Genomic DNA, 25,830 nt, shown 5'->3' with positions numbered 1-25,830 from the left:
AATTAGAAATGTGTTTTCTATGTTTCGCTGTATTTTATGTAATTTTTTTTTTTATAAAAAATAAAGAATCAATTTTAAGTGAAGTTGGTAAAATGACAAAACGAATGTACAGTAAATTTGTTTTAATTTGTTTTTTTTATTTATTTTTAAAAATATTCCCCAAAACATGTTAATCTCTCATTTAAAAAAAATTAATACCACGTTTAGATTAAATATTCTCATATACGTCACAAAGTAAAATTTACGTCAAAAGTAATGTTAAGATTACCACGATACTCTTTCATTCTTCTCATCTAAGGTGATCTCAGTGGGTGGTGGCTTCTGCCTTTTTCACGGTGGAGGTGGTGTTCGTTTTTTTTCTCTCAAACTCTTATGTACAAATTTTGTAATATCTGGCTCGACTTTCCATTTTTAAATTTTATATTATTAATTTTTTTTGTCGAATTTTGATTTGGATTAGAGACAAATTATCCAAATACTCCGTTACGGAGTATGTTAGATTTTTCTAAAATATTATTTATGTGTAGTATGAAAAGTTATATTCGTCTTGATTAGCATATACGAATGATTAATCTGTCAACTAGTTGATTATTTAAACCTGAGCAAATAGAATGCATTGAAATTCTACTTTCAATAAGACGAAATTTCATCCTCAGCGAAAGAAAGACATGATTATTAAGAATTGAAATTCTGGCCAAACCAAAATGAAACCTTCCTTACAAGGATTGATTATTGTAGATATCTTATTTTTTATTTATTTAATCGAATGATGCAATTCTTGAAGGTTATCCTATTATAAAATTCAAAAGATTTCGAAAAATAGTATCGGAAATTCCAATTCTTTGAGCCACCGAAACAAAAATTTTAGATACGTAAATAGTACCAAAATAAAATTATTTATGATTTTCGTGTTTTGTTTGTCCATGATTAGATATATCGAAAGAACTAAATAAGTGTTCGACAGATAATAATGTGTTTTTTCTTCTACAATATGTAAAAATGGAAAGATAAAAGTATTTAGTGTCATTCCTCAATAAATAAATAAAATTATATTTATTGTCACTAATACACATGTTCTATAAGTTTTTACCAAATTACAATAGAATGTTCCATGTAATTTTAGAAAGAAAAAAAAAATGTTTATCGAAATTTCTTTTAAAAGACAAGTTGATCGAAATTGTATATATTCACGTTTTTCCCACAGCAGCCTTTAATACCTCATTTATTCATAAGAAAGCGAGACGAGAAGACCAAACCAAACACAACTCAAAAAATAAATAAAAAAGAATTTAAAAAATAAAATAATATAAACCCAGTTTCGTTGGAGCAAGGAAAAAAAATAGAGTTGAGTTGAGTTGAGTTCAGAATCAGAATCAGATCTCTCTCTCTCTTCTGTTTCCGCGGGACAATGTTGTCCATAAATCTCTCTCCTCTGCCCCCAAAACCCTCTCTCTCTCCTCACTCTCTCTCCTCTAAAGCCCCAATCCCCGCCGCCCTAATTCCCCTCCCCTCTCGCCGCCGCCGCCGCAGCAATCTCCGGCAATGCGATCTCCAAATCCGAGCGCTCGACGCCGCGCAGCCGTTCGACTACGAGGCCAAGCTCGCCGTGAACTTCCACTCCTCCATGAAGCTTAAGATCGCCATCATCGGCTTCGGAAACTTCGGCCAATTTCTCGCCAAGACCTTCGTGAGGCAGGGACACAGAGTCCTCGCTCACTCGCGCACCGATTACTCGAAGATCGCTCGGAGACTCGGCGTCACTTTCTTCTCCGACGCCGACGATCTCTGCGAGGAACACCCCGAGGTATTGCCTTTAAAAAATTTGAGGAAATTAACTTCTGCAGCTGATCATTATCGTGGTAGAGCTTCGTAATGTACTTGGCTGGATACAACTGTGTTAAAAAAAGTCAATGTATACGAATAGTAAAAAAAATATTCCACATTTTAGTAACTTAGCATAAAATCCTATATTCAGGAAGAATAAAATAAAACTGGCCTTATAGTTCGTTTAACTCACGTCTTAAAGGATTTAGTGGTTAGCGACTCATTTTTCACGGATTCTTAATAAGATCAATTGTTTAGCGATTTTTTATTTTTTATTATTATTTATAGCTAATATATATGTATTTTGGCTGTGGTGGTTGGTTAGAAGAGTATTGAAAGAAATATATATTTTTTTTTGTTAAATATTATTTTACTTTAGAGTACCAGCTTTTTTGTATGTTTGTAACAAGGGACATAATTGTGAGGTCTAGTTTAATTGCCGAGACCTCTGCTATGTGATTCCTCACATTTGTTATTCAAAAAATAAAAATTAAAAACCTGTCTTTTTTGAAAAAAATGTAGAATCTTGGGTAAATGAGTGTGGCCTATTTTGTAATTATTGAGCATATTTGGTTTTTGTTTGTTCATGAATCATTTTATCTTGTCTTTGGAATTCACAGGTAATCGTTCTCTGTACGTCGATACTCTCGACAAAGCCGGTCCTGAAATCGCTGCCGCTGAAGAGGCTGAAACGCAGGACCCTCTTCGTCGACGTTCTCTCCGTAAAAGAGTTCCCGAAAAAGCTGATGACGGGTCTGTTGCCGAACCACTTCGACATCCTTTGCACGCACCCGATGTTCGGGCCCGAAAGCGGGAAGGACAGCTGGCACGGCCTGAACTTCGCGTACGACAAGGTCAGGATCGGGGACGAGGAATCCAGGGTATCGCGGTGCGAGAAGTTTCTGGAAATCTTCGAGAAGGAAGGTTGTCGGATGGTGAATATGGCGTGCGAGGAACACGATAAGTACGCCGCGGAGTCGCAGTTCATAACTCACACGGTGGGTCGGGTTTTGGAGGCTCTTGGTCTCGAGCCTACGCCGATCAATACAAAGGGTTACGAGACGCTGCTTGATTTGGTGGACAATACTTCGGCCGATAGTTTCGATCTCTACTACGGGCTGTTCATGTACAATTCAAAGTCATTGGATGTGTTGGACCGGTTCGACTTGGCGTTGGAGTCGCTGAGGAGTCTTTTATTCACGCGGATGCATGATGTGATCAGAGAGCAGCTTTTCGGGCGGCAGAGGAGGCCGGTCTTGGTGGCGCCGAGGGAGGAGGTTAGGGAGTCTCAGAACGGAGCTTCGAGTCATGTCTCGTCTTCTTTGGAAACCACGAGGTAAATTTCACTTGTTTTGGTAAAGTGTGTGAATGTGTGTGGTTTTTTTTTTTTTTGGTTGTTAAGGCGTTGAGTTTCAGTTTGTGGACCATTTTGCTCCCAAAAAATAGTTTAGGTACCAAAATTGACACGCTCATAATAGATCAGGGACTATTTATGTGGAAAAAAAAGCCTAAACTTTATGGCAGATTTTTTTAATGAATTATATGAAGTTCAGAGATATTATCTTCCCGTTTGCGTTTGGAATGCACGAAGTAATTGCTCGGTTTTTGGAAGCAACAATACCATTACTGCGATAAAATTTATACTGTACGAAAGCAGTCTCTATAAGCATTTCAGTTGTATATATTGCCTTATATTTTTAAGGAAACTTCATCCTGAATTGATGATCTTCGAACTTTTTTACTTAATGGGCTTTTGAGCATTTGGTTTGTTAATGTCTAGTTTTTTGGGTTGTTTCTCGGTTCGATAAACTTTTAATTTTAAAGATAAAATGAAGTTAGCTGATGCCCTATATATTGTTGTGATCGTTAGGTCTCGGAATGGTTCCGTGGTGAAAATCAATAAGATACAGTTTTTCGGAGGCTTGGACAAAGAATCGAGACTCAAGATCGGAATCATTGGATTTGGAAACTTCGGCCAGTTTCTGGCTAAAACCTTTGTACGCCAAGGCCACGCGGTGATGGCCTATTCTCGATCGGACTACTCAGAAGCCGCTCAAAGCTTAGGAGTCTCTTACTTCTCCGACGTGGACGATCTTTGCGAAGAGCACCCCGAAGTGATAATCATTTGCACTTCCATCCTCTCAACCGAGAAAGTCCTCGCTTCTCTGCCACTCGAAAGGCTCAAGAGAAACACTCTCTTCGTCGACGTTCTCTCCGTTAAAGAATTTCCGAAAAATCTGTTCCTCGAAAACTTACCCCAAGAGTTCGACATTCTCTGTACCCACCCAATGTTTGGGCCCGAGAGCGGTAAAAACGGGTGGAATTCCTTGGCTTTTGTCTATGACAAGGTCAGGATCGGAGACGAGGAATCCAGGGTTTCTCGGTGCGAGAAGTTTCTGGAGATCTTCGCCCGGGAGGGCTGCCAAATGGTGGACATGCCGTGCGAGGAACACGATAAGTACGCCGCGGGCTCGCAGTTCATAACGCACACGATGGGTCGGATCCTCGAGAGGCTCGTCTTGAGGTCGACGCCGATCAACACGAAGGGTTACGAGACTTTGCTCGATTTGGTCGCCAACACCGCCGGAGATAGCTTCGATCTCTACTATGGCCTGTTCGTGTTCAACGTGAACGCGACAAACGAGCTTCAAAAGTTGGAGAACGCATATCGATCGCTCATGAAGCAGCTTTTCGGGATCTTGCACAAGGTTCACCGGAAAAAGCTGTTCGAGAACGGAGACAATTCGCTGGCCGTGGCCGAGAGACGTCTCTTATTGCTTGCTGAGAAAGTCAGCGTACCCGAATCTTCTTCGGCTCATGAGCATCAAAAGGGATAAAGTTTCAGGTTCCTTTCTCTGCTTAATCTGCCGTGGTGTCTGTTATGTATTCTATTTTTGTGTTATTTTAGGGTCTAGGGAATGAAGATAAAGTGTATAATTTAAGGGGGTTAAAAAAATGGAAGGCATTTACTTGCCTGAAGTTTGGAAGAGTTTTATTTGAGCCCTGATTTGGTGCTCTACATTAGCATTAGATTCTTTTATATGTAAACCAAATAAAATGTGACTTTCTGTTTCTGAGAGTTCACTATTGTATCCCCATTTTGTTTAATTTAATAAAATAGAAATGCCAAGGAAACTCAACTATTTCATGCCCAGTAGATCGGAATTTATAGAAGTCTTACCGATATTGGATTTACGACCACAATTCACCTAAAATCAACCGATGAAGCGCAAAACCTCTTGACCCGAGATTGAAAACCACTACATTCAGTAATTCGACATCAAATTTTGTTTAGTATTACAAAGCGACCCTCCAAAGTAAATTAATTATACCAATTCTTGAAAAGTGATGATAATATTGTCAATTACATATTATATTTAAGTTTCAAGTTTTAAATTCCTCAATTGGCCTCTTTTCCTACTTATAATTCTCGAAAGTTTCAAGTTTCAATATAGATTTGGGATAGTTTCTGATTGCCTTGTATAATCGTGGTCTCGATTCGTTGGTGAGATCATCAAACGGCTTGATCTCCTTATCTGAATCCGGGATAAACGAAAGAAACCACAGAAATCCTATCCTTCTTTTTGTTCGTCACAACTCTGTGCACTGAGCTCTTGAATGTCCCATTGCTTGTATCTGCAGACATATCAAGTAGAGCCAAAAGGCGTAAGTTTATCAGTAGATTGTTATGTTTCCAAATTTTGAAATAATAGTAGTTACATTTTTTTTTTTTTTACTTTATTTATAGTATAAATAATAACTCCTAGATTATATCCTTCTAAAACAGGAAGGCGTTACTGGTTTAAAATATCAGTATTTATTTATGCTGTATATCCTTCAAGAATTTCCGATCTGCGATTTCCTCAAATCTATTTTCTGATTCAGAATTTTGGTTATGGTCACAGTCATGAAATGTCATGGAATAGATGAAATAAAAAAATAAAAATAAAAAAAAAACTAATTTTAGTTCAAGAATGAAATCTTGTTGTCACTGTCCATATCCAATTCAAGAATCAACAAGTTTTCCCGAGTAACAATTTGAACTCAACAAGTTTTCCCGAGTAACAATTGACCAGTAACTGGATTTGTTAAACCGGTTTAAGCATTTTCTTAGAGCTCAGTAGCTTCTTTTAAAAATAAATTTGAATAAAAAAAAATTAGGCAACCGTATTTTAACCAGCCATTTAAAAAAATATCAATTTTTTCAAATAAATTTTAACCGCAATTTAATAATGGGTTAGGAAAAAAAAATGGGTCAAAATTGAAATACCATTACCGATTTCGTAACAAAACTCAGCTTTTGCTGGTATCCCGGGAGATACCAATGGTTTATCGGAGTAAATTGTGAGAATAAGGATAAACTATACCGATAAAATTATCGTTACTGATGTGACAAACCGGTAAATATCGAATTTATCAGGGGATATCTAGTAGGGATGGCAATTTGGTCCGGACACGAAACACAAAACGGTTACGACACGATTTAAAGCGGATTTGGATCTCAATAAATGGGTCGGTTCTTAATTGGATCGAACACGCTAACACGATTAAATAATGGTTCAAAACAACACGATTACGGTAACACGATAAAAAACCGATTAACACAATTATTAAATGGTCGACCCGAAATACGATTACGACCCGCACGAATATGATCCAATTAACACGATTACGAGTAATAGCACGATTACGATCCATTTAAACACGATTAATATTATATATGTAAAATTATAAATTTATAACTATGAACATAAAATTATAATTATAAACATGATGTAATAAATAAAGTATATTCGTATAAATATCAATTCACATATGATAACATATAGTCAATAGTATATCAATTGACTTAACGGGAGCAATAGGATTCCCAACTCATATCGAACAATCACAATTACTATAGTCTCATAACAACATATCATATTCAATTTTGTTTTATATCAATTCAATTCAATTCATATCGAACAATTTTCATTCACAATCACAATAACGATCATCTAATAATAACGTATCATATTCAATTTTATTTGATTTTAATTCAATTCAATTCACAATCACGATAACTATCATCTCATAATAACGTATCACATTCAATTTTATTTGATTTTAATTCAATTCAATTCACAATCACAATAACTATCATATCATAATAACGTATCATATTCAATTTTATTTGATTTTAATTCAATTCAATTCACAATCACAATAACAATAGTCTCATAATAACGTGTCGTATTCAATTTTATTTTATTTAAAGTTATATTAAACAATCACAATTCACAATCACACTAACAATAGTCTCATTATAACATCACATTCAATTTTATTTGATTTCAATTCAATTCAATTTATATCGAACAATCACAATTCACAATTTACAATCAAGTCTCATAATAACGTATCGTATTCAATTTTATTTTATTTCAATTCAATTCAATTCATTACGATCAATCAAAATTCACAATTTACAATCACAATAACAATAGTATCATAATAACGCACCGTATTCAATTTTATTTGATTTCAATTCAATTCATATCCAACAATCACAATTCACAATCACAATAACAATAGTTTCATAATAACGTATCGTATTCAATTTTATTTGATTTCAATTCACATCGAACAATCACAATTCACAATTTACAATCACATTAACAATAGTCTCATAATAACGTATCTTATTCAATTTCATGTAATTAAAAAATTATTATTATTTTATGTAATTATAAATTTCTATTATTATTTCATGTATGTGTAATTTTTTTAGATTAATATCAAGATTTAATATATTCCATAACATTCCCTCCATTTTTAAGTCAAATTTCAATCTAAAAAATTTCTACTTTGTTTTACCCCCATCACTTTCCCGCCCTTTTGGTCTAATTTTTGTGTGAAAAAAAATAAAATAAAAAATGCAACCATAAACAAAAGGAAATTACAAGGCACGTCACTAGAGCAGAGGCAAGAAAAGAAAAAAAAAATCGGATCTACGACTCGCCCTTGAGCTTGACCACTTTCCGGTTAATTAATCCATTTTCTCCCGATTCAAATCCGCGACCACTTTCTTTTAACTCTGTGTGAGAGAGAGAGAGGTAAAATATTTTTCCAATCTTTCCCTCCTTTTATACAATTGTTTCTCTCTCTACCTTCTTGTCGATCTTCTCAAACTCTCTCTCTCTATTTGGGTTTCGGAGAGTGACATGGACGGTGGTGGAACGTACAACCCTCGAACGGTCGACGAGGTTTTTAGGGATTTCAAAGGTCGCAGAGCCGGCATGATTAGGGCTCTCACTACCGGTAACTTCGCTGTTTTTTTTCTTCTCCTCTTAATTTTCCTCGCGAATTTTCGTTTTGCCTACTTTTTAGTTTATTTTTTGTTTATTTTTTCTTCCCATGTTTCAGATGTCGAAGAGTTCTACCAGCAGTGCGATCCTGGTCTGAGTTTTTCCTTCTTCTTTTTATATTTTGAACAATTTCGTATAAATTTGTGTTCTTCATGGAATTTTTTTTTATTTTATAAGAAAATTTTAGAGAGAAGAAAGTGAGAGCAGGGTTGTGGGGTTTCGGAATTTCAAGGTGTTAAAATGCATTTACTATTAAACCCAACGAACCTACTGTCTTACCCCTTTCACATTCTGGAAGTAATGGTTTTATTTTTACTATCCTATAAATGTTGTGGGTTTGCTTATGCTATTGCGATTTCAATTTTGCATTTAGTTCAATTGTGGTTATTCTTTTTTTCCAGGACTTTATTTCGTGTGGTAATACTAATTCAAACATGCATGCTTTACCCATTTATAGAATAAAATAAATAAACACGCTTTGAGTTTTACAATTTTTTTATATTTTTATATGACGTTTTTCTGACTCAATTGTTTTCTGGGAGGAATTCTGTTGGAGCTTGTTTCACGTCAAATGAAAGATTGAAATAGGATGATTTACTCGTGTGTATGTGTGTCATTATGTTGAATGTTGTATCAAGTTATGTTATATCAGACAACAAGTTGAATGCTTTTTTTTTTTTTTTCCACTAATTGTGTTGGAAATTCAGCTATAAATAAAGTTGAATGCCTTTTTTTATTAACCCAGAGTGTTATTGAAATGCAATATGTAATCGTAAAGGGTTTCGTATTTTCAAGTGAAGAGTACTTATGATACACATTTTGGAATAATGCCTGAACTATATTTGTGTGGTGTTTGTTGACAGAGAAGGAAAACCTTTGTCTTTATGGGTTTCCGAGCGAGCAGTGGGAAGTGAATCTTCCGGCGGAGGAGGTTCCACCGGAGCTCCCTGAGCCGGCGCTGGGAATCAACTTTGCCAGAGACGGAATGCAAGAGAAAGATTGGCCCTCCCTCGTTTGTTCTCTCAATCACCAGGTAAAGGAAAACTTCGATATTGTTGATTTTGAATCCCACTTTTGTTTCAGAATCAGGTCTTTGTTCAAATTTCATTCTCGTTGTTCGGTTTGTGGTTGTTTTGAACTGCTTTATTGAATATGTAATTTTGGGTATATTCACTTGGAATTGAATATGTAATTTTGGGTATATTCGCTAGGAATTGAATCTGTAATTTTTTTTTTGTTGTTGAATTTCTTATTTTGGCTATAGACTATAAATATGTACTTCCCAGCAGCTCTAAATTTATTGATTGTGTAACACAATGGTCGTAAAACTGACCGTAAAAGCGAGATCGTTTGGCACATTGCCATGATTCGGCATAACTCATGCCTCATCTTAATCGATTGCGGTCATTTTGAGGTACAACTTAGTATATGAATTCTTTCATAATATCAAGGGCATGTGTTTGACTTCTCGTGCTTAATAAGTGATTATTTTTCAGCACAACTGTCTGTCTATCGCCTCTATTCTTTCAAATAAAGATGTATTTGGTACTATCTTGTTTAGTCTCGCTCTCAACCACAAGCAGGTACTTTTCCTTTTAATATCAAACTCACTATGTTCTTTCGGCCGAACGATTCATGTCTGAATGTAATGTACTCTATTTTTTTCCTTTTATACATGAGCATGTATTTTGACCCTGCATTTTTCGGCTATATCTTGGGTAAGTTACCTATTATGTTTGATATATTTTTATTTTGTTAAGACTATTTTTTTTCTTTTATGATTATTATGGTTTTGATAATTGAATCGCAATTAATTGAGTCCAAACACGATTAAAACACGATTAAATAACCCATTTAACACGACTATTAAATGGTTTAATTTAAATGGTTATGGATCAGTAAAAAAATAAACGGTCGGATTTGGATCTAAACTTCAAACACGATTAATAAATGGTCGGATTTGGTTCTAACAATTATTTATGCAAACACGAAATTGTCATCCCTAATATCTAGTAATCAAATAATTAAAAAAAATAAGTGTGTGTGTGTGTGTATATATATATATATATATATACATCTCTTAATAATAATATTAAGATAAAAAATTATTAATATATATGAATTTACAATAATAATAATAATAATAAATAACTTCTTTTAACATTCTAACCAAAGTTTCATTTTATTAAGAAAATAGCTCAACAAGTTGAAGTAAATTAAATTAATTAAAACTAATAATTGAATTTATTTCGGATTTGTGGGTTTTTTTTTTAATAAAATTAAACTTTGATAATTTTTGAAAAAGATGGTGAACCATTGAGTTACTGACTTAATTGTAAAAAAAAAAATGGAAACGTACAAAATATTAGGAAACATAAAAATACATATAAACGGTAAATGTACAAGAATACCACTAACTATAACAAACTATGATCAACAAAATAAGTCCCACATGGAAAAAAAAAATAAAATAAAGTAAGATTATGGAGGAAAAAGTATATAAATATGCAAGTTATGCTTCTTCTATCTCAAACAACGAATTTGGCTTTATTACCCCATTTTCGAAGTTAAATAAGGTAATGTGATCGTTGACCTCAGATAGAAGACTAATTTTTTAAAATTAAGAGAAAATGGTGGCAAAAATACCAATTATTTTTGTCTTTCATATATGTTGCTACTTAAATTTTTTTTTTCATCGAGGAAAATACCAATTGTTTAATTTTGATGTCTCCGTTACTACCAGGACTGTTAAATACAAACGGAGTTACATGCGTCAACATTCTAAGTCAACGTCATTTAAAAATAAAATTTTGAAGTAAAAACACTAAATTTATTGTTTACCTAATATCTGATCCATTTAATAGGGTAGATATATCCACCATAGATGTATGCCATTAAAATGCCCAAATTGAAATCCATAGTTTCCTCATCAAATCGCTTAGACTTCTCTTCGTCTCACTCTTCTTGTTCCTCGTGATTTTGAAGCAATGGACGATGACAACGCGTGGTACTACTGCGACTGTGGCGTGCCTTCGATGGAGTGGACGGCATGGACGAATGCAAATCCTGATAGGAGGTTCTATGGGTGCTTTAAAAAAGGTAAGAGATTTCGTTGTTGAGTATCTTTTCGTCTTCTTCTTCGTTGGAATATGCATGTATTGTTACTCACATATCCGTTATCAGGAAGAAGGTGTATGTACTTTTTTCGATGGAAAGATCATGCAGTCCGTGAAAGATCCTATTTATTGTCTGATTAACTATTAATCGGAATGATTTTTGGTGTTAATCATATTTACTTATTGATTTAATGTTAATGCGAATGAATTTTTGGTGTTAATCTTATTTATCGATTGATTAATTGATTAATTGTTAATGTGAATGAATTTTCGGTGCTAATTCTATTTACTAATTGATTAACGGTTAATGTGAATGAATTTTGGTATTAAACGTATTTACTTATTGATTAACAACGTTGGAGGCGATCTAATTAACGGTGGCGTCCAGATCGGAAGCTAGGATTGAGATTTCGTCGTTTGAAACTCCGATGAGAACTCGGATTCCGACGCCAGAGACGGCGGAGAGGACATTTAATAAGAATTACTGTTCTTGTTGAGGTTATTAAGATTTACTGTTGTTCTTGTTACGATTTAGTTACTTTCCTAAATATGTTAATAATTGTCCTATAATTTTAAAGTAGAGGTTGTTTGAGCTAGTTATTTAGCCCGTCCTTTATTTCGCTGTATTTACCGCAAACATTTAGCTCTAGATATTTTTATTTCGCTGTATTAAATTTTTTTTAAGGGAGCTTGATTAAAGTAACCAATCAAAAATTTAATTTTGGAAAATTAGCCAACGTTTGATTTATTTTTCGAAATAACCAATAAACCACATTAACTAGCTGGATCACACAAAAATATCCTACATTTTAATGAAGGTTTACCAAATATAAATTAATTAACAAAAATAAAATAAATAAATGGAAAACATTACAAAAAATAACTTTTCCATTAATAGATTAAAAAATTCCCTAAAAACGTGAAAAATATTACAAGATCTTCACCACCAAGTCAACTTGTCATCCGTCTCGAGTAGCCGATCCTTCGATTTGAGACACAGAGCCTCCCTCACTTTCACCGCCTCCACCCCGACTCACTATGCCCGAATCACTGACTCCATAGAATGCGCAGGCTTGCCGTTTTCAACTTGAGCAATCGATTTTCCTATCAGAAACGCATAGCTTCCCTCGCTTTCGCCGCCACCGACTCCCCCCCGAAGCAGCCACTCTAAATGAATGAATTAACACTGAACAAATTAACACTGAACTAATTAACACTGAAGAGGGTGAATATACCTTGGTCAGATGTCTCGTCAGAGGAGACGGCGGCGTTGTCGCTTTGGCAATCGCCGGGCTTTCTTTTAAGGTAGGTAGTGGCACCACGGCAAGTGTTGCGATTTTTACGTGCACAAGTGCACGTGTCGCTCAAGTAATATAGTGAATTAAATACGAGTGTCGATCCCAAGAGGAACAAGCTTAATTAACAAACAAATCAACTAGCACGAATTGAACTAAAGAGGAGATGGAAAAATGTCACAAATTATTGACAAGTTCTAACGTAAATAAATAACAAAAAACTCAAATAACAGTTGTAACCAGAAAGAGAGGCTAAGGACCAAGGCTTCACGGGTTTATTCAACGGTTTGGATACACGAATTTGACGCACAATCAATAATCAACTCACTACTATTTGTTAATCATACTCACAAAAATAATATTGCTAAATCTCTCTCGAGCATCTAACAACCTATGTCAAAATTAGGAAAATCTTCTCTCGATCTCAATCCCTAACAAAAACATGCATTAACATCAAGAGTATTCCCAAGATTCTATGGCAATCTAACTATCTCTAGCCTAGGCATGCAACATAGTAATTCAAACCAAAACACTAACAACCTAATCTTTCTCAAGCATCAAGTTGAAGTATAGAATCATGAACAAGGTAGCTAATCTCGATCAAGCATTAAAACGGATTTGAATTAAGCAAAGCAGTAGAGGATGAAAATTGAACTTCATAATATTAAATCATATCCATAATCGAATCCTAAACCCGCTACGCCATAGTCCTTAATGGAATTAGTTCATGGCGTAGCGAGAAAACAAAAAGAAAATAAAAGAATAGGAAGAAGAAGAAACCATAATTAAAAACTCAATTGTAAATTAAAATACAGGAGTTCAAGAGTAAAGGAGAAGAATAAAACTATAATTGGCGCGAATTGATGAAGAACGACTCTCCTCTTTTTCTCTATCTCTCCAAACACTAAGTGAAAACAATAAAAAGTACTAAGATCCCTAAACAAGAGATTGAAAGGTGTATTTATAGGCCTAGTTCGAAATCCTTGGATTTCTCTTAATTTTCGGAGCAGACTGGGTAATTAAAAGTGATCCAACGGCTCAGATCGACTCCAAATCCGCGTTTCCTCTTTTTTTGCCTCGGCGGACCTCGCGGCGCGAACCACGCGCCGCGAGGTTGACATCCCGGCGATTTTCGCGCCTCATGCTCAGAGATCGATTTCGGCGATTTTCGGAACCTCGCGGCGCGCGCTTTTTCTTCCCGCGCGCACCGTTTTTGTAACGGCCATAACTCCTAGCTCCGATGTCCGATTCTTGCAAATAAATATGCGTTGGAAAGATAAGAGAGAGCTCTATCTAATCATGGAATTGGATCATCCAAAATCTTTACTTCTGTCACGACCCGCGAACCTTAGCTCGCCCACGAGCCGCGGCAGAGATCTTCGTATCTTACTTGACATAAATAAAATTCATAAAAACTTTGGTGGAAGCGCTTCCAGAAAACATTTTATAGAAAAACTTTTAAAATATTTACATAAACGTCTCAAAAATATGGGCGAATTTTTTTTTTCTTCTTAAAACATACTATTTAAAACTTTACAAACAAAAGACTCGTCTTTTAAAAACAAAATAGACTCATTCGCCCTTGACTTAGCCACAGGTCGGCAGCCGTACATACACACGCCTACTTACTTACCGGTTTCGCTGATGCTCTGCTCAGTCTTCTTTGGCCTTTCCTTTATCTACAATATCAAGATAATAACTGTGAGTCGAAAGACTCAGTAAGCGGATATCTACATATCTAATGCACAATGCACATAACACATAAACAATACATAACATGAGATCATATCTTTTCATAACTTGCGGAAGTATCGGCTTAGGTCCCGATAAATCCACCTTACTTGAGAATCAATCGGCTTAGGTCCCGATAGATTCATCCTGCTTAGGAATCACTCAGCTTAGGTCCCGAGAGATTCCTCTTACTTAAGAATTCACCAGCTTAGGTCCCGGTGATTCACATCATAACATTCTTTTATCATAATCTATGGAATTACTAGCTTAGGTCCCGGTAACTCCTCTTACTTGAGAATATGCCAGCTTAGGTCCCGGCAATTCCCATCATACAATACATTTCCTGCTCGGGATCCCTTAATGATATCCGCACGACACATGTCTTATTGGCGCCAGACAGGAGGGTGCACAGTCTCCTGCCTAATCCCCATGTGGTACCAGCACGAAGCATAATAGGTACCTGCTAACAAGGGGTATATGTCGGAGGCGGTACCATTCTATGTTTTCTCTTTAATTAACTTAACATGAGAGACTGCTTAATTCGGGTTTAATCCCGATCTTACCATATATTCTTTTCGCTTATTAACTCGTGACTTATAAGATCTTGAGATGCGACTCCCAAAGATCCTATCATAATATTCTCGCTTTTGAATACGAGTCTTAACTTCAGTCTCTCATAATCCAGTTCACTAGGACTGGATCTCTGGAAGGTGGCTAACTAAACACATAGCAAAGGCTCGGGTTCCTAGTTACCTCTAGCCATTTTTGTTAGCCGGACTAATTCCGTTTTCCAATTCGTTAGGGGCTTAAAGCCCTTAATCTTGATAGTTACTTATCTTTTGGCTTGTCTTACTCTTGCTTACTAAAAAAACATATAGAAAAGATGCACGTACAATATATGTATATATATAGAGATATATATAATATTTCTTGATATTGTAGGTGCCTAAAATCCACTTACCTGGATAACGATTCTTTCGAATCCTGAGATCTTCTCTTCCAGATAAAAGGGTTCTTCTTAACTTCACGTATAACCCAGTCCTCGTAAGCTTCTCCTGCTAATCCTTATAGCAATCTGGACGTATCTATGGAAGAGAAAGATCGAACATCGAGCATACTCAGTATCTCGTCCATTGATCTACTAACGTACACATTTCTACTAAAAGAAAGCTCATAAGGAACGTATTCAAAACGTCCTCCTAGTCACGCTACTCAGAGCGTCTAAAAAAACAAACATCAGGGAATACATGACAGAACAGAGACGGGAAAGAATCGACGCCTTAGAACAAGGCCTTAACAACTTCCCTGATCTAGGCTAAGAAACGCCCCGCTATTCGACCACCTATTCTTTTGACGGGACAAAGCCCATTGCTTAGGATAGGTTCCCGAAGGTCGAAACTAAAAGAAAAGAACGTATAAAGAAACTCTTACTAACAATCTATAGAATACGTAAGTTATATCAAAATAACTCAAACCGACACTTCTCAAATGTGATTTAGAAAATATTTTATGACTTGTCTCTTTTTATTGACAAGTTATAACGTTTGAGAACGTAAAGAAAACATTTCTCGTTGATATTCTTTTTCCAAATTAAAAGAGTCGAGCTTATAGTCGAACTCGATTTTTAATACATAATTAAGATAAATATACTAAATAATTACGTGAATAATCAACGAGTTTAATAATGATACATATTAATTATTTTTTCTTAACGACTTACATAAAACGAGCTCGATTATAAAACATACTAATTATAACGTATTAATTCTTGATAATAATAACGTACTAATTTTAACGGTTCAAACGAAACCAACTTGGAAAATAAAACCATTGTCAAACAATAAAACATAACAACACTATACATAAAATATAATAACGCACTAACTCCGAGCACTCATACAATCCATCAAAACTTCGCAACTAACTAAAAGAAAAACTACTTCACTACGTCTTAGACTCGAGTCGGAACTCGGGAAATTTCGACTCGCTAACACCGGGCAGAGACTGCCATAAACAGCCCCCTGAGAGCCGCCACAGTGTCGCTGCCGTCCCCGGCCCAACAGCTCGTCCCAACCGAGCCGATGAACCTCGCTGACCAGCCCCACTCCGTCGTCACTCGCGCAACAGCTCCGCCAACCTTCGGACAGCCTCTTCGCCATCCCGAGCCGCTGCCCTAAGACCTGTTCAGCCCACCTAAAACGAGCCTAGACTCTCAACAGATATAACTCACACGCACAACAACGAAACAACCGTTAACTCCTATTCTCAAACTAGAAAAACAACGTCAAGCTCAGAATCACGTCCCAAAAATCAAGATCAAACACACGGCCAGAACCATTCTACACGGCCAAGACCAAAACCACATCCAAACCCGTCCAAAACCAAGAACACCACCATAATCAGAGGAATCATTACCGAAATCCTAACTCACAACCAAAAGCCCCAATTCCAAATAACAGAACCCTAAATCAGATTCAATTAAAATTGGGGTAAAGAATCCCTTTACCTAGCTTGAAGAACCGAATCACCCAGATGAAATCCCTCCTCCTATCACCGGCGATTCCTCTCAGTCCGGCGTCCTCGGCGGCGCTCGCTCCTTCTCGTCCGCGCGCAGGTGGCGCTAGGGCTCGGTGGCTGGCTGGATGGCGCGCGCGTAGGGCTGGGGTCTCGGGCTGGTGCTGGTGGTCACGCGTCCTCTCCCTCGGTCGCTCTCCTTCTCAGTCTCGCTCACTCGCTCTCTAGCTCTCTTCTGCTCTCTCTCGGCCTTTCTCTTCCCCGAGCTCTCTCTCTCTCTCTCCCTCGGTCTCTCACTATTTCTCTTCTCTTCTTCTGTTCTTCCTCTTTTTTTTGTGGTATTTGCATCTTATGTCACAAATTGGCAATCCAATTGCAAATAAGTCACACGCACAAATTTTAGAAAATTTTAGCGAAAGATGAAGTGATTTTTAATGATGTATTGTAAAAATTCAGAAGACATGGAGAAACTAATAAAAAGATTAAATGATGAGAGAGAGTAATTTGAATTCGCACATATGACACGAATGTAAATACGTGACACAAATGCAATTTTGACAACTTTGTGACATAAATGCAAAAATCCGACGAATTTGTGACATTGACGCAAATTTCCCTTTTTTTTCCCCGTGGGTTTGTTTATTTCGGCTGGAGAGACTTAATAGCAAAGTAAATGATGAAGATAAGTGTTGGGTTAGCAAGGATAGAAGCGTGACACATGTGTGATGACGAGGCAAGGCTTAAGAATTATCCTTTTATTCTCAAACCAATTTCTTTTTCTTGTTTTCTTTCAAATGGGTCCCTTAAAATTGTTACAACCACGTCCTTTTCATATAATTATTTAATTAAATCCATCACCGAACGGATTATAATTATATGATTCGAACCGAGAATTTTCTCGTTCGTTCTCGAATAATTTAAATATATTTAAGGTTTCTCGGAATTAATTCTCATCCTTGAGAATTTATTTCTTAAATTAATTTCCGGAATGTTTCCTCGGAATTAATTTATTAATCGAGTTAAACTCGATAATTCCTTTACTCATTCCGAGATTTCCCATAACCTTAACATATTTAAAATTAATTCGATAAATCCATTGAAATATAACCCACTCGAGAATTTAGTTGTAACAACGGAAACTCGCTTATTATCTCCAACTACGAGTGACGCAGAAACTTGTCCTTACAACTTCAAACTCTCAGAATTGTTCACAAGAGGACGCTGTATTTCTTCTTTGCTCTAACTTGGCGAAAAGTTTTCGAATCTTCTCAAAATTGCTTCGTTACTTCACGTGATGCTCTACTAATCTCCTTAATACCTCATTGGCCTCTAAAACCTACAAGTCTCTCAAAAACACACAAAAAACATCACAAATACTCGAGAACAAGCTTGGATTTAGTCGAAAAAATAGGAGTTTTCCACGTGATTAATGCACCTATCAGCAAGACTCTCAACGGCGATGACCTCGGCGGGTCAGGTGAGTACAAATAAATACAAATATACCGGTATTAACACAAATTTAATTAGACATTAGTACAAATGGACACAAAAATTCCAATCCAAATGAATAAACACAAATATACGTTCCAGTTCAAATACACTATATGTGAAAGTTGCAGAGAGAGAGAGAGAGAGAGAGAGAGAGAGAGAGAGAGAGAGAGAGAGAGAGAGAGAGAGAGAGAGAGAGAGAGAGAGAGAGAGAGAGAGAGAGAGAGAGAGAGGCGTGGCCTGAAGCAACAATCCTGGAGGCCATGTCCCTGGCGACTTTGCTCTCTGACGAGGACGTGCTCATTGTGGTATCGGAGGATGAAAGTGAAGGTGGAGAGAGAGAGAAAGAAACTGATGTGCGTGGCCTGGAGCGACACTCCGGGAGGCCACGTCCCTGACGGCTTTGCTCTCCGACAAGGACGTGCTCGTCGATCTAGCGGACGACGACCGTGCGCTCCAGATCGGAGGATGAAAGTGAAGGTGGAGAGAAATAGAGTGAGCAGAAGAAGACTTACGTTGTGATTGAGGCACATCTGCAATGGCGTCGGGGAACACTTAAAGTTAATTAGAAAATGAAATCTTTGGGAATAAAGATTATTTAAATACACGTTTGAATGTTGTAATTAAGTAATAACTTATTACATGTTTTCAATTCTTTTTAAAATCAGAAATATTATTATCGGTAAAGCAAAAATAACAAACTTCCATAAATAAGTAAATTTGGCTATTTAAAAAAAAAAAAAGATTATAAAGCGTTGGCCAAACAACAATCCTAGCGTTTGAGACAGCTTAGTTCATCTAATGTTATTTATTTTAAAAATTTACAAATAAACCCCCTGAAGCTATTTTTTTCCACATTAGCCCTTATACTTCTTTTCCTTAATTATCACATTCAATAGAGTCGTTAATGAATCATTTCTTACTGGGAAAATGACAGATATACACTTTGTGTTTTAGTGAAATGTCGAGTTTAACATTTGTCTTTAAAAAATGTCGAGTTTGTACATTCTGTATAATTAAAATAATAAAATTATACAACAAAATAGATAACAGTACCATGAATCTTCCTTTTATTGACTTTTCATCGATGTTGACTATAATATTTATATGTAAATCCCAGTTTACCCTTATTCATTCGTGCCTTATAAATAATTTATTTAAAAACTAAAAAACAAATAACAATCACTGAATCATGGAGAATATAGACATAGAAAATGGGTAGAAATGGACAGTTGATAGTCGTCATCAGAATCACTGATTCGAGCATCATATCCAAGACTCAGAGTTGCAAATCGAACACGGAATGAAGCCATTTCTTAGGAAGTATGATTTTTATTAGTCTATTTCGATTTAGGATATTTTGTATTTCAAAATTGGGAGTTTGGGAGTTGAGATATTGGTTTGGGGTTTGTTTTTTTAAATTTTTTTTTTTTTATCAGAGTCAATGTTAATGGTTTTTTTTTATCAACATTCACGAGACACGTGTCGAAGTGCGAGCTTGCGATATGTATCGATCTTGGGTTGCGGACGTCGAATCTCCTATGGGTTTGAATAGATCGTAACGGATCGGGAATATCTCGTGGCGTAACGATCATAGTGGAGACCTTCGAGAACTCGACGTGGATGGTGTGATTTGCCATGATCTTCCTTTTCCTTATCTGAAAGAAAAGATACAAAGAGTAATATATAATGAAATGGTCCTCTTGCTAAGTGAAGAACGTGAGAATTGGATTTCTTAAGTTCTTGGACACCTTTTTAGAGGGAATGTGTGGCATAATTCCAGTCTTTCTTTGTGAAAAGAAATATGAAAGAAAGAGAATAATTTTTCTTCAATTCTAGAGAGAAAGAAAGTGGATCATTCCTCTTTTGTGTTTTTTTAAAATCAAAGTTGAGAGATGTGGAGTAACTCTAACATTATTTTGCGGGTATGTGTTGGGGGAATTTTGAGAGGGAGAGAGAGAGAAGTTGTAGTATTTTGCTTCTCTTAGAATGAGTTGTCGGAATTTTGAAGAGAGGAGTTGGAGAGAGAAGTTGTAGTCTTTTATTTCTCCAAAAAAAATGTTGTCTTTCTTAAGTAATGTTGTGTCTTTCTTCCAAAATGTATGTAGTATTTATAGGAAGTTTGATTCCTGGGCTCAGCCTTGATAGCCGTTTTGTGGCTCAGTCCTCAGAGCCATTTCGTGGCTCGGCCCTCAAAACTGTTGTGTGGCTAAGAGCCGTTTTCTGGCTCACCCTTTGGAGCCGGGTTGTGGCTAAGCCTTTAGAGCCGTTTGAGGCTTACCATTCAGAGCCGTTTTGTGGTTTAGCTTTAAGAGCCATTTTTGGGCTCAGCCTTTAGAGTCGTTGGGGGCTCAACCTTAAGAGCCGTTTTGTGGCTCAGCCTTGAGAGTCATTTTGAACTTAGCTTTCAGAGTCGTTTGGGGCTCAGCATTTAGAGCCATTTGGTTGTCGTTTTTTTTATTATAATAGTTTAGTTTTTTTACTTGTGAAAAATAACGGCACAACAATCAATATTAATAAAAAGTCAACAAAATAAATATTCGTTGCACATTTATTAATGGGTCTAGTGACTATCTAGTTATATGAAACGTTAGAAATTTTGAAATAGCCAACGTTTCGTTAACTTTTTTGTAAATTGTCACGTAAATCTATTTATACTATCAAAATAATAAAAAAAAATGCAGAGTAAATTTATAGTAAATATGACTATTTACGTAATATTTACAATATTTTTTGGTTATTTACAAAAAATTTACAAAACGTTGGTTAAAACGCAAACAACTTATGTTTATGAGACTTATATCGTTAAATTCTTGTTTATTAATATTAGGGTATATGTGTGTCATTTTCCGTTTCAGCGGCTATAGCTTTACCGACTAAATATTTCTTTGGGCCTCGTAATTTAAGTGGCCTATTCTTTTGTGTATATAAGAACTTGGGATATTGACAAGGAAATTATCGATCTTGACACTTTACCAAAGTCAACTAATGAAGTGTGAAACCTCTCGACCCAAGATAGAAAACCACTCAATTCAGTAATTCAAAATCAAATTTTTTTTAGCATTACAAAGCCACACTCCAAACTAAATAAAAGATGCTAATTCTTGAAAAGTTATAAGAATATTTATTGATTATAGATCATATTTAAGTATCAAATTTTTGTTTCCTCAATTGGCCTCTTTCCCTGCTTATAATTCTCAATATAGATTTTGGGATAGTTTGTGATGGCCTTGTATAATCGGGGTCTCGATTCATCGATGAGATCATCGAACGGCTTGATCTCCTTATCTGATTCCGGGATAACAAACGAAACCACAGAAAACCTCTCTTTCTTTTTGTTTGTCACAACTCTGTGCACTGAGCTCTTGAATATCCCATTACTTGATATCTGCATATATATGCATATATATATATATATATATATATATATATATATATATGTAGAAAAATTTTATTAAAATTTTTTATATATATATCAAAGCAAAATTTTATTAATTGATTGTTATGTTTCCAAATTAAGAAAATATTAGTGGTTACATTTTCATTTTTTATTTTTAGTTTAATTTTAGTATAAATAAGGTCTCCTTGATTATATCCTTCTAAAAGAGGAAGGCAATACTGGTTTCAGTATTAATAGATGTTGTATAGCTTGGTCTGGGGTATTAGGATTTAGGATTAACATTATTATCTTTATTTGTAATCTACATCTGAATAAATATTAACTTTACCCTCTCTACTCGGTTGATGATGAAAGAACCAAATTACATAGAATTAGGTTTTGGGATTGTGACAAAACAAAACTCTGAAATAGCTACGTAGGATTATAGTAATTCACAACTAATCTGCCTATAGAACCATATACTATGAATTAATTTTATTTTGCAATTTTTTTCCATCCCTCTAGTTTTTTTTTTTTTTTTTTTTTTTTTCATTATACCATCACACAATGTAATGTAAGCACTTAGAATGCTAGTTTACTAGTTTTCCAATTAAATAAGCGGAGAGAGAGTGCGTGCGTGTGTGTGTGTGTTCTAACCGTTCGGTTAAAAAAATCAGGGGTCGTTTGGTTTAGTTTTCTAAACTCGTTTTTTGTTTTTAAATTCTGTTTTCTTATTCTAATTTTTAAATTTAAAAAACAGATTTAGAATTACGTTTCATAATATTTTAAATGTTGTTTGATTATGTTTTTCATTCAATTGTATAGAGATTAAATAGAAAAGTTTTCTGTTTTCTAAACAAATTTCAAAGAAAACATAAACATGATTCTAAATCTGTTTTCTGAATTTATAACCAAACAGTTTTTCTAAAACTGTTTTCTAGAATTTAGAATCAGAAAACAGAAAACATGGATAGAAAACATAACCAAACGGGGCAGTTTTTCGAAATTACTTTTAACTACAGTTAAAGGATAGGTCAGAAATTAAAATAACAAAAAATTGGCTACGTAAACCACCTAAACTATAGGAATTGTAAATTAGCCAACCTTTGGTAAATACTTTGTAAATAGCCAACTTGCATACGTGGCAGCCTATTAACTACCTTTTTTACATGTTTGGCTGAGTTAAATAAGTCTTTTATTAATCTGTTAATAAGTTAACTTGGCTATTTACAAGAAATTAACCAAAAGTGGGTTATATCCCAATTCACTATAACCGTGTGGCTATATAACTTAATAACCCTTAAAATAATGGGTCAAAATATCATTAATAACAGGTTATTAATAGATATTAAATTAATCGGTCTGCAACTTCGGTTGCACACTCTCTTGCGAGAGCAACAAGTTTACTATCAGATTGTATATTTCATGAGCAGTCTGTTCCCATGGAAATTCAGCTCTTGATTTCACAAGAGCCATGAGTATTAATGAAGTCACAACTTCCATTAAAAAAAAAAGAAGATATTACCTCTACTTGATCACCAATATTAACAAGAAGAGCCTCTTCAAGAATTGGAGCTCTAAACCATTGGTTGTCTTTCAAGAACTGAAGGCCCTCAATTTCTTTGTCCTGCAAAACAGTTGTGATTGCTGACCCGTCCGAGTGTGCTCTATGACCGATAACGAGATCATCGGTTCCCGTGTTCCGAGGATAACGGCCAAGTTTCATCATCACTTTTGTCCTCTCGCCGTATTGCTCCAAGAAGACATTCTCTTCCAAGTTCAATGACCTTGCCATTGCCTTGAACACCACTTGAATCACCTCACTTATTTTTCTGGAATATTCCTCTACAATTGACCTGTAAATTCTCACTAATTACTAAAGAACATTTGAGCTAAATTTGAAATTCATCAAAGAGAGATTGGAGCAAATGATGAATTCCTCATCAGTTGTGAAAATTGCATGTGATGTAACTTTTTTTTTTTTTAAAAACTAATCACAAAAACAACGTGTCTAAAGTCTCTATAATGAAATAAGTTTTTTTTTTTTTTTTTTTCAAGTTGTAAACAATTATTTCTCTTGATTTTTTTTTTTTTTTTTAAATTGTTATTTTTTTGGGCTCTATTAAGTGATAAAGTAGAAATTGAAACAAGGACTATCTTTAGGGGAGTGAAAGTACAATTCATCTAATATAGTCAAAATAAGTAAGCTATATTACTCATTTAACTTCAGGAAGCTGTTTATAAAGCTCTGTTTAATACAACTTGCGCTTTATGTTAATTATAAACAATTCACTTAAATGTATCCATATCTCATTACCCGGCAAAAATTGACATTAAGTAAGCTGTTTCTTATAATAATCAATGTAAAATCTCGAGTTTTAGTGTATATTAGTAGTAGTGTGATCTCATTGATATGAAAAATATGATTCAAGGAGCAAAATGGTTGCTTTTGCAACCTAAAGAGAAAAATAATAAAACACATGCATTGGCTATATGTTAGGTAGATTTAACTCATTTCAGTAGACAGTTGTTTTTATAGCTCTGAGGGCGAAGTGAAACACTTGTAATCTTTAAGGGGGGAAAGTGCAAATTTACCCATTTGTATATGACACCACTTGGTAAATAAACAATCTCCCAGTATTGTTTGTTTTACTCATCAATAATCTTATTATATATGGGTAGACTTGTGTATGAGATTTTAATTAGAACACAAAATATCTTTAAAGTGCATTAATCCCAATTTAAGATCACCTGAAATATTTAGGCTTCTCCGGCCAAAGGTTAAAATTGCGCAAATCTTCAGGGTACACCGCAAGGGCTAATATTTCTTGTTTCTCCATAGTATCCGTATTATTTTTATAGCCTTGGAAGCCATTTGATTCTCTAGGGTATTTCTCTTTCTCTTCCAACGGAAGCTCGAAAAATTGCTTACTCACTTCGCGCAAATCATCCAAAAGCTTTTGTGTCATACCATGATTTATTGCCTAAAGCACATACATAACACAAAATTACATAGGACTAACTCGATTAAAGTCAAGTTTAAATAAAAGTCCCAACTTTTTTTTGTTTCGCTGATTTATTTTATAATAACTAGTTTAGTGTATTTTTTATTAACCATAATTAATTAAAGAGACATAGGTCTTCAGGCGTGTCAAAAATATTTGTATTGTCGAGAGCTTCGCGTTGTTGCCAAATTCATTAAAAATGGTGGTAGATCATGAATTATGTATTTAAGTGAAAAGAGAGACAAAATATTTTTTAATTATGAAAAATTATGGACATTGAGTGTTACGTACAGATTGATAATTGGACTTCTACCCAAAATTCTTCAATTATATACTGATCATTCAACTCTTAAGAAAAGGAAGTATTACGAAATATATCTCTTATGTCATTAGATGAACAAAATTCCAAGTGTAAGAAACAAAAAAAAAAAACTTAAATTTAAGAAAAGAGTTTTGGTTTCTCGAACCTGGAAACAACCCCATGAAGCGAGAGCTGACCGGAGAATTACGAGTTCGTCCCCGGAGATGGAAGAAGACCCGAGAAGAGCAAGATCAATAACAGGAATATCCATCGCTGGAAGATCGGAGTTGTCTCTTTCAATAGTACAGTTTTCTGATTCTACGATCTCCATAGCTCCTTATCTTTTTTTTAGTCAAACTAGTGATTTTGGTGATAAGTACAAACATTCATAATTTTTTTATTCCCTTAAATAGCCGATCTTTGGTATGCATTTTCGTTGATGAAGCTACAAGGGACAGAAATTAGTGACATCCATAGTCAGCATCTTATTTTAAGTGGGGACATGGTAGATAGACATTTTAGCTCCAGATATTTATATTTAATTACTCCAATTCCGAGTCATCTTTGGTCCGATCACTACTACAAAACTAGGATTCTACAACGCTTAAAAACAGTAGAATGATTCTACAACGCTTCTTAAGCGTTGTAGAATCTTGCGTTGTAGAAGCTTCTACAACGCTTAAAAATTCGTTGTAGAATCCAACAGCTTTCTACAACGCTTAATTATCCGTTGTAGAAACTAAGATTCTACAACGGATTTTTAAGCGTTGTAGAAGCTTCTACAACGGTTAGAATCCATTGTGTAATTTTTAAATATTTTCAAACATCTC

General features: G+C 35.1%; 3 protein-coding genes and 1 long non-coding RNA gene across 6 annotated transcripts; 2 read left to right on the top strand and 2 right to left on the bottom strand.

Moving 5' to 3' along the window:
* Positions 1-1,204: 1,204 nt before the first annotated feature.
* On the top strand, positions 1,205-4,967 carry LOC149397806 (arogenate dehydrogenase). The gene is made up of 3 exons (XM_089615075.1): positions 1,205-1,804; positions 2,445-3,160; positions 3,695-4,967. The coding sequence occupies exons 1-3, from the start codon at positions 1,409-1,411 to the stop codon at positions 4,659-4,661; spliced, it is 2,079 nt and encodes a 692-aa protein (XP_089471201.1). The 5' UTR covers positions 1,205-1,408; the 3' UTR covers positions 4,662-4,967.
* Positions 4,968-7,699: 2,732 nt separating this feature from the next.
* On the top strand, positions 7,700-9,840 carry LOC149397805 (PHD finger protein ALFIN-LIKE 4-like). Of its 3 annotated transcripts, none has more exons than XM_089615440.1 (4): positions 7,701-8,124; positions 8,230-8,262; positions 9,035-9,204; positions 9,436-9,535. In XM_089615440.1, the coding sequence occupies exons 1-4, from the start codon at positions 8,028-8,030 to the stop codon at positions 9,481-9,483; spliced, it is 348 nt and encodes a 115-aa protein (XP_089471566.1). In that variant the 5' UTR covers positions 7,701-8,027; the 3' UTR covers positions 9,484-9,535. The 3 variants fall into 3 exon arrangements, with proteins under 3 accessions (XP_089471565.1, XP_089471566.1, XP_089471567.1); XM_089615441.1 differs by lacking the exon at positions 9,436-9,535 and adding an exon at positions 9,586-9,840 and having other exon boundaries at positions 7,703-8,124; XM_089615439.1 differs by lacking the exon at positions 9,436-9,535 and having other exon boundaries at positions 7,700-8,124; positions 9,035-9,404.
* A 6,135-nt stretch (positions 9,841-15,975) lies between these two features.
* Positions 15,976-17,156, bottom strand: LOC149397804 (uncharacterized). Its single transcript, XR_016297101.1, has 2 exons — positions 16,820-17,156; positions 15,976-16,506 (listed from the first exon to the last, which is right to left on the bottom strand). It is a non-coding gene; the product is annotated as an uncharacterized LOC149397804 (long non-coding RNA).
* A 4,148-nt stretch (positions 17,157-21,304) lies between these two features.
* On the bottom strand, positions 21,305-25,439 carry LOC149397803 (protein LATERAL BRANCHING OXIDOREDUCTASE 1-like). Its single transcript, XM_089615422.1, has 4 exons — positions 25,167-25,439; positions 24,446-24,678; positions 23,220-23,550; positions 21,305-21,703 (listed from the first exon to the last, which is right to left on the bottom strand). The coding sequence occupies exons 1-4, from the start codon at positions 25,329-25,331 to the stop codon at positions 21,467-21,469; spliced, it is 966 nt and encodes a 321-aa protein (XP_089471548.1). The 5' UTR covers positions 25,332-25,439; the 3' UTR covers positions 21,305-21,466.
* Between the last annotated feature and the right edge of the window lie 391 nt (positions 25,440-25,830).

The sequence above is a fragment of the Urtica dioica genome, chromosome 5 (assembly GCF_054948205.1).
Source record: "Urtica dioica subsp. dioica isolate 48M chromosome 5, U.dioica_male_clone48M_v1_H2, whole genome shotgun sequence".
NCBI lineage: Eukaryota > Viridiplantae > Streptophyta > Magnoliopsida > Rosales > Urticaceae > Urtica > Urtica dioica.
Note: the sequence above shows the minus strand (reverse complement) of the source record. Positions and strands in the feature narration are given on the sequence as shown.

What these genes read in the sequence shown, in the direction of transcription:
- LOC149397803 (XM_089615422.1), bottom strand. Translation starts at nt 25,331, where the DNA reads ATGGAGATCGTAGAATCAGAAAACTGTACTATTGAAAGAGACAACTCC. An exon ending in GAGAAGCCTAAATATTTCAG is followed by an intron (nt 23,551 to 24,445) that starts GTGATCTTAAAT and finishes GAGAATTTACAG; the next exon opens with GTCAATTGTAGAGGAATATT. An exon ending in ATATTGGTGATCAAGTAGAG is followed by an intron (nt 21,704 to 23,219) that starts GTAATATCTTCT and finishes ATATATATGCAG; the next exon opens with ATATCAAGTAATGGGATATT.
- LOC149397806 (XM_089615075.1), top strand. Translation starts at nt 1,409, where the DNA reads ATGTTGTCCATAAATCTCTCTCCTCTGCCCCCAAAACCCTCTCTCTCT. An exon ending in TCTGCGAGGAACACCCCGAG is followed by an intron (nt 1,805 to 2,444) that starts GTATTGCCTTTA and finishes TGGAATTCACAG; the next exon opens with GTAATCGTTCTCTGTACGTC. An exon ending in TCTTCTTTGGAAACCACGAG is followed by an intron (nt 3,161 to 3,694) that starts GTAAATTTCACT and finishes TGTGATCGTTAG; the next exon opens with GTCTCGGAATGGTTCCGTGG.
- LOC149397805 (XM_089615439.1), top strand. Translation starts at nt 8,028, where the DNA reads ATGGACGGTGGTGGAACGTACAACCCTCGAACGGTCGACGAGGTTTTT. An exon ending in GATTAGGGCTCTCACTACCG is followed by an intron (nt 8,125 to 8,229) that starts GTAACTTCGCTG and finishes CCCATGTTTCAG; the next exon opens with ATGTCGAAGAGTTCTACCAG. An exon ending in CTACCAGCAGTGCGATCCTG is followed by an intron (nt 8,263 to 9,034) that starts GTCTGAGTTTTT and finishes GTTTGTTGACAG; the next exon opens with AGAAGGAAAACCTTTGTCTT.